Source organism: Cupressus sempervirens, chromosome 9 (assembly GCF_028749045.1).
Source record: "Cupressus sempervirens isolate cs-2001-9-10 chromosome 9, ASM2874904v1, whole genome shotgun sequence".
Taxonomy (NCBI): domain Eukaryota; kingdom Viridiplantae; phylum Streptophyta; class Pinopsida; order Cupressales; family Cupressaceae; genus Cupressus; species Cupressus sempervirens.
Window position 1 is genome coordinate 79,058,858 of NC_143126.1, and position 8,171 is coordinate 79,067,028.

Below are 8,171 nucleotides of genomic sequence, written 5' to 3' on the forward strand. Positions count from 1 at the left end.
TAAAAATATTTCATAAGATAACATTATATTTGTAAAAATATCATTTTCTAATATAGAGAAAAAAATTGAAACATATCAAAAATTTAAATTAATATGATATATATTAAGTAGTTTTAAGAAAACAAAATTTATTGGTTGTTTGTGAAACAAAAATTGACTTTAGCCTTTAAAAAGGAAACTGTTTTTTTCGTTTTCAGATTTTAGCATATGTGAGAAATTTTATAGACGCAAGTGAGTTTTACTGACGAGTCAACCTACATTTGAAATGATAAAAAAGAAAATGTCCAATAATAGAATTTTCTTCAGCATACCAAGAAATGCTAGGGTTTCTATTCTAACAGGGTTTGATGACACCACATATAGATAGATGACCGTGTCCATGCCTATTTCTCCATTCTTGGCCACAACAAGTTCTCAAGTAGTAGAGGCTTTTAGAAAAGAATAAGAATGCTCAAGATGTATTATAACTCGGATGAGATTTATTGTTATGTTATTGGTGAATGTTCAAGATTTATTGGAACTTTCTAGGGATATTTTATTTGTGATATTTTTTGAATTAAAAAATAAATATATCCCTAGAAAAATACAAAACAACCAATTAAAAAAAGAGGAATTAGTGACTATAAATTAATTTAAAAATAAAATTAATTAATGAACCTTAGAAATAGAATCATTTTGATTGTAAAAATTAATGGAAAGGAGCATCCTTCATTATAAATAAGACACAAACTAATAATAAAAAATAAATATTAATTCCAACAAGACCTTTTGCCAACAAATCAAATCATATTAGAGTTGGCCATATGCTCTCATTTGACAAATACTCCCATGACCCAACCATAAACCTAGCTGGGGTAATAAAATAGAATGCTTTCAATGAGATTATAGTTTTTTATATAATAGAAATCTCCCATGGACACACAAAGATATACATATATATATATATATATAGCCTACACCATTAGATTCTCGACTGAATATATATATATATATATATATATCCTACACCATTAGATTCTCGACTGAATATACGCATCGTATATACCTAGGGTATGGCCTGACAAATCTGACTGACACTTCACTTCGCAGCAATTGAGCTCTTGCGTTGTAGGTGGGTAAGTGGGGCCCTCCAGAGTAAAACACATTTTACTCCTGTAAAGTATGCGGAGACGCGAGTCTGAAATGTTTTAAAAGGACGAGGAGAAGGGAAAATTTAAGCTCCAACGTCAGAGTGCGGGCAGGTCCAAAGTTCGAAACCATGGAAGCACTGCTCAATTCAAATCTCCACGCGGCAACGCCATTAAATATCAGGAGGCATTCTAATGGCGCTTCCAAGACGTCGCCTGTTCGAATCTCGTGGAAAGGATCGTTTTTAACGGCGAGTCCTTTCGTCCCCGGGAAGCTCGTTCTTGGCAGCAGATCTCTTCGGAGCGATTTATCGGCGCTTCGTGTCTTGGAAAGGGCGACGGTAGGGATCAGCTCTGAGATCTCGGGAGCAGCGGCAGAGCCGTCGATTCGGGGGCTGGATTTGAAGCCTACGGTTCTTGTCGCTGAAAAGCTGGGCGAAGCAGGGCTTGAGGTGCTTCGGAGCTTTGCGAATGTTGATTGCTCGTATGGCCTCACGCCTCAGGAGCTGTGTTCGAAGATCTCGCTTTGCGACGCTATTATTGTGCGCAGCGGAACAAAGGTGTCACGAGAGGTGTTCGAATCCTCGCAAGGACGCCTCAAGGTCGTTGGGAGAGCCGGCGTGGGGATTGATAATGTGGATCTCCATGCCGCAACGGAGTACGGCTGTTTGGTGGTTAATGCTCCCACTGCAAATACTGTAGCGGCTGCAGAGCACGGCATAGCTCTTCTAGTCGCCATGGCGCGGAATGTGCCCCAGGCCAGCGCTTCCATGAAAGAAGGTTAGCTTTACCTTTTTCAATTTTTGATTGCTCTGTTTAGACTTTTCTTCGTTAAAGGAAAAAGTAGGTACAGGAGATTTGCGTGAAGAAAGAAGAATAGGTGTAGGTGAGATCTCGTTTTCTTTCAATTGCTTAAGACTTTTCATTTAAGCTAATAAAGTTTAGACTGAGAAATAGTGAGTTGCCTTTAGCGAAAGAAAATTTGTCCAGAAATTTAACATAAACTTCAGATTTTGTAATTGTTTTCGCAATTTTATCTTCGTGACGGGAGTACTTTGTAAAAATCGACCCATCTTTCTATTGAAATTTAACAGAAATTAAGGCTCTTCAACGATATTTTGCTCGAGACGGGTTGGTGTGTACAAATCGACTAATCTTTCCATGTTTTAGAGAGTTATACGGTCTTTTAGATTATTATTATTTTTTCATTTAAGCTTTTTGTCTTCCAGATTTAAAATGTAAATTCTGGGGAGAAACCTCTTCATTGTTCTTTTTCGTTCACATGAGACAGATCTCGGTCAAATTGGCAAATCTAGTCGCACTTTAGGTGTGGTGTTTGGAATTGATTTATCTTAAAAAGGTTTGGTGAAGAATCGTTTTCACTTTGTTGTCTAAAAGAAATTCATAGACGTTTTGAAGAAATTTTCAATTCCTAATAAATCTGAAAGAGACTCTTAAGACATAATTTAATTATAAAACAAACAATAATAATTGCTATAATTTCATTGTAACAAAATTTATTTCCTAATTTTTAATTTAATAAATATTTAATTTAATTAAATCTTTATTATATTTATTTTTCCTTGAATCATTTATAAAATATTGTAATTACAATGTTCTTAATATTCTGAACGTCTGAAGATTATAATTGCCATTGCTCAAACTAAGAATATTTTTATACTGATCTAATATCGACAGGGTTTAATCTTAATCAAGATATCTGGATTGTAGAATCTAAAGGCTCCGACTCTGCAAGGTTTAAAACAGTATATTTTGAGTTCAATTAGATTGGTTGTTTTGAATTGAATGTCTACTAGAGGGTATCGATTTTTGAATTCAGTACCTTAATATCAGCATGGGCCATTGGTAAATTCATCTCAACTAAATTAGATTTGCCTTTTGAATTACAAAAATCAAACGACTGTGCCAGGACGAGAGCCTTTTTACTGTAAATCTTTGAATCATGTTTTTCAATCCATTTTAGTCCCTGGAAATTCCAGTGATCGAGCTTCAGAATTTATCGTTGTCATCGCAGGACTGCTTTTGTAGACTTGTAGTAACATATAAACGACATGAGTAATCTTATCAAACGATCATATTTTGTTTTCTGATGTCTTGTGTAGACTTGTACTAACATATAAACGACATGAGTTATCTTGTTAAACAATCACGTTTTGTTTTCTGATGGGGAGTATCTGTCAAACTGTAGCATATAATTATGCGTACGGGCTACTTAGTCCCTGCACATTGTGTCTATTATTCTTTATGTTCATCATCTATTAATGCTACATAGGCATGCATTGAAATGTTGTTTGTTCAGTTGATTAAATTGCCAGAACTTATATTTGCGAAGGATATGTTTGTGCTATATAGGCATGCATTGAAATGTTATTTATTCAGTTGATTATATTGCCAGAACTTATATTTGCGAAGGATATTTTTGTATTGACATTAAATAAAGCAAGCGTGAGGGAGGAAGGCAATCTCAACCAATGGAGAGGCAAAAATGAAAATGCTCTGTTTTTGCATTGACATCAACATTAGGGGGAAATTGTCTTATTAAGAATTATAAACATACTCTCTTTTCACCAATTTTGTTTGAACTCAAGCCTAGATGACCGTCTGTTTGAATGACTATCAGTAATGCGCTATCAATAGCACAGAGACCATTAGTAATTATATATACAGCATTCTATTTTGGCTCGTGATTTACATTACCGTGGACATGTTGAACGAGGTTTGAAACAATGATTTAGCACTTTCAATAAGTTAGTCTTGTAAATTAAACATTTGCCAGATTTGTGACTTGAAATGTTTATGTTAATTATATGGTTACGCCTTGGAACCAATTGGATCAATTCTTTGCAAAAATGTCTTCTGGTTGTCCAGATCATTGATCATCCAGTCCATTGCCAGAGGTTTGCAGCACGCATGGAGCTCGTTTTAACCTAAAACTTACCATAACTATTATCTTTCATGATCATAACTATCTCAAATCCCACAATGCTCTCTTTACTCCCTACTTTGCTTCTTTAGTTTGGTTTTCTATTTGGAAATAGGCCATTCTCACGGGAAACAGAGACTTGTTAGTTCTATGTTCCATCGGAGAGTATCTAGAATTACATTACATCTCTGTTTTATAGAATAAATACTTATGTACTCTTGTTGAGATAAATTTGTTTTTAAAAGCACCATATGATCTTAAACTAAAAGAAGGGTAAAATTTTTATTAAATACCAAATAGAACATAACAACAGAAGAGACAGAAAGTACTACATAGCTTTGTCTTGGTTCACAAGTTGAGCCAGCATCTGAGATAAATCAGGGGAAGCATCCTATGATCAATAATGTTCCAATCCGGCACATGCTTGGAGGTCCATTTAGCCAAGCAATCCGCCACACCGTTCCACTCACGAGGGATATGCATAAAAGACACAGAATCCAGAGAATTACATAACTGAATGATCTGCTGAATAACCAGAGCCAAATGTCAATCCACATCCACAAGATTCCGTCTATTCAATAAATTCACAATGACCTGGAATTCAGTCTCACAGATAATTTTGTCCTTGATTGAAATTTATTGCTATTGCAGGTAAGTGGCAGCGGAATAAATATGTGGGTGTGTCGCTAGTGGGAAAGACTCTTGCAGTCATGGGATTTGGGAAGGTTGGATCAGAAGTTGCCAGGCGTGCAAAAGGACTGGGGATGCATGTTGTTGCGCACGATCCTTATGCCGCTGCTGACCGGGCACATGCCATTGGTGTGGATCTAGTATCATTCGATAAGGCTATATCTGTTGCCGATTTCATTTCACTCCATATGCCCCTGACTCCAACTACAAACAAGATTTTCAATGATGAAAGTTTTGGTCAGATGAAGAAGGGAGTGCGCATTGTGAATGTTGCTAGAGGCGGTGTTATAGACGAGGATGCTCTGGTGCGGGCACTTGACAATGGTATTGTTGCTCAGGTATGTCAATTTGAATTTCCGGTGCCTCTGTGTTTGCTCTACGTTAGAACTGCTTGAGGAGGGCTCTTTCTTGGCTTTTCCTCTCCCAACGACAGGAGCGATTAGCTTTATGTTTGAAAATAATTCATGGCTTGTATACTTGATTATTTTCCCCAAAAGTTCTAAATATGCAGCGAGGCGCGTCTTAGTTTGTGCAGTCTTTATTAGTATTGAATCAAATATGGAGTCGGCCATGTCCAATAGGAGGACGAAATAATTTGTGAAACTGTTGCTGTAGCGAAAGTAACTTATCCCGTGTGTCATATTCCAATACTTCGTAACTTATTCTGAAATGATTCTTAAAAGGGAAAATAAATATTTCTATGTGCATGTAGCAGGAAAGGAGAATAAAAAAAAAGAGCCATTGTTTATATAATATTAAATTTCAGTGTTCGAGTGCCAAGGATGCTAACAGAACCTTTTATAACTATATAAAACAGGCTGCACTAGATGTATTTACAGAAGAACCTCCAGCTAAAGACAACAAGTTAGTGCAGCATGAGAAAGTCATTGTAACACCTCATTTGGGGGCAAGTACAATAGAAGCACAGGTAATATTTTATGAAAGAAAAAGTGCAATTTATAAACAATACAGAGAGCGTTATTTATATTGACACGTATTTCGGCATAAAAGGACTACTAATCGAAGTCGAATATTTGCAGGAAGGGGTAGCCATAGAAATAGCTGAAGCTGTTGTTGGGGCCCTGAGAGGTGAGCTGTCAGCAACAGCTGTAAATGCACCCATGGTCCCAGCTCAGGTATTAAAATACTCATGGCTTGTTCATTTCATTCTAAGTCTGATGGCTGTTGCGGCATTTGGTTGTCTATATATATATATTTTCAAATATGTAAAGATTTTTAACAATATCAGATTTCTATAATTCATTTTTAATAATTTTTTTTGAAATTTGAGTATATTTTTTGATATCGAAGTTTTGAATCACATTCTGTGATTCATCATCAGAATGATAGAGGGATGTAAGATAGATTATAGAGTGTGTGATCTCAAAAATTGATGTTCTCAACATACACAATCAAATCTAGAAATAAAAATCTGTATAATTTTTTAAACTAAAGTAACAAATTTTTAATATTTACATTTATATTGAAACTTCCATTCCTTACCGATAAATACAAAGTATATAAATCCTGCAAAGCAGCTTTGATCCGATATAAGACCCCAAACCCACTAAACCAAAACCCCATATACAGCATGTATACAATAAGAATTCCGAAGAAGGTATACCAACCTATCTATAAGCCCCAATGTAACCACAAATTGCACCTTAGCGAATCACAGGTGCAAGTGTGAAAGAATTGTGAGGAAATTGGGTATACTGCCGAAGACCTTGATTCGGTCTCTTAGTTGAGCACATGAGTTTTCTCTTAGTGAAGGACACGAGATTTCCCACCATATGATTATTTAAATTCCCCCATAAACAGCTTGTATGTTTGGGCACTAGTTTTAGGTTCTTAGTTGGTGATGCACTTTTTCGTATTTAATTGTTTCTACCTGTTTATTGTTTGTTTTACGTGGCTCTAATTTGATAGGAAGTGTTAATTGTTTATTTTGGGGATAAGTAGCACCAATTTAATAGAATTATCGAATTGGTTTTTTCTCCTTAGGTTCTCTCCGAACTTGCCCCCTACGTAATGTTAGCAGAAAAGCTGGGAAGGCTTGCAGTACAGTTAGTAGCAGGAGTTAGTGGTGTGAAATTAGTGAAGGTGACTTATACCTCTGCTAGGGCTGCTGATGAATTGGACGCAAGGTTGCTTCGTGCAATGATTATTAAAGGAATAATTGAACCCGTGTCAGATACATTTGTGAACCTTGTCAATGCCGATTTTGTAGCAAAGCAAAGGGGTCTGAAAATAACCGAGGAAAAAGTACCCGGTGATGGGTCACCTGCACAACCATTGGAGTCAATCCAAGTACAACTTGCAAATGTGGAGTCCAGATTTAACAGTTCGTTGTCTGAAGGTGGAGACATCACAGTTGAAGGGAAGATCAAGGATGGAATTCCACGCCTCATCAAGGTTGGGAACTTCGATGTGGATGTTAGTCTTGAGGGAAGTCTCATACTTTGCAGGCAAGTTGATCAGCCTGGCATTATCGGAAGAGTGGGAAGCATTCTTGGATCTGAAAATGTCAATGTGAATTTCATGAGTGTTGGGAGAACTGTTCCCAGGGGAAAGGCTATCATGGCAATAGGGGTAGATGATGAAACTCCCAAGGAAACTTTGAAAAAGATCCATGAAGTTCCGGCAGTTGAAGATGTTGTATTCCTCAAGTTGTAGCCAGATAATTATATGGTACAGAATGAAGATTTCTTTTGCTTTTCTACATATGCGATTTGAGGTAAAAGCCGAATTTATTCTGCTTCAGGGTATGGTGTAATATTAGTCATTCAAATTTGAGTATTAAAAATAATTTCTCCTTGCCGCTGCTGGGGAAGGACATATGATGTAATAAATGGGGTCCAGACATTCTGGAGGTTATATTTGTTTCCCTGATATTTCATGGAAAAGGGTATGTTATGAAATTTCGGGTTTCAAGCACGACTGCTTATAGCGATTTTATGTCTTTTTGATTATCCTAATGATTGTGATGCCAAGCACAGGGAAAGTGGAGTTGAAGGCTTCAAGTGCATACTTGCACATGTCTGGCATTCCATATTATGTATCTGTAGTTCTATTATATATTGTTGATCTCAGCATTTATATTAACATCAGTTGCCTCATTGTGTTTATTGAGCTGTAACCTTGTAAAATATCAGTTTGGGCAGGTATGGATAACTGGTGAAACTTGATGCATGTGGGAAATTGTTATCAGGGGGTATGGAGAATCTTTGTTTCTAATTCAGGGCATGCTAATTTAATCAATCTTTCTGAGGATACGTTGTTTTGTACATTTAAAATTGACATGTATCAAGATGTTTGTGCAGCTCAACTCACAAATACTACCACAGAGTTTTTGAAAATGTTAAATATGAGTTTAAATAAACTAGTCAATGATTTTTAAAAAATTCAAA

The 8,171-nt window shown here is 36.3% G+C and overlaps 1 protein-coding gene across 1 annotated transcript; it reads left to right on the top strand.

The window, feature by feature from the left end:
• Nucleotides 1–1,215: 1,215 nt before the first annotated feature.
• Nucleotides 1,216–7,866, top strand: LOC149537707 (D-3-phosphoglycerate dehydrogenase 1, chloroplastic-like). The gene is made up of 5 exons (XM_089799084.1): nucleotides 1,216–1,907; nucleotides 4,723–5,099; nucleotides 5,579–5,689; nucleotides 5,802–5,897; nucleotides 6,766–7,866. Exons 1-5 carry the CDS (start codon nucleotides 1,259–1,261, stop codon nucleotides 7,435–7,437), a joined length of 1,905 nt encoding a protein of 634 aa, XP_089655210.1. The 5' UTR covers nucleotides 1,216–1,258; the 3' UTR covers nucleotides 7,438–7,866.
• Nucleotides 7,867–8,171: the final 305 nt, after the last annotated feature.

Coding starts and splice junctions, on each gene's coding strand:
- LOC149537707 (XM_089799084.1), top strand. CDS start 1,259: ATGGAAGCACTGCTCAATTCAAATCTCCACGCGGCAACGCCATTAAAT. Junction 1,908..4,722: donor CAGCGCTTCCATGAAAGAAG/GTTAGCTTTACC, acceptor TTGCTATTGCAG/GTAAGTGGCAGCGGAATAAA. Junction 5,898..6,765: donor CACCCATGGTCCCAGCTCAG/GTATTAAAATAC, acceptor TTTTCTCCTTAG/GTTCTCTCCGAACTTGCCCC.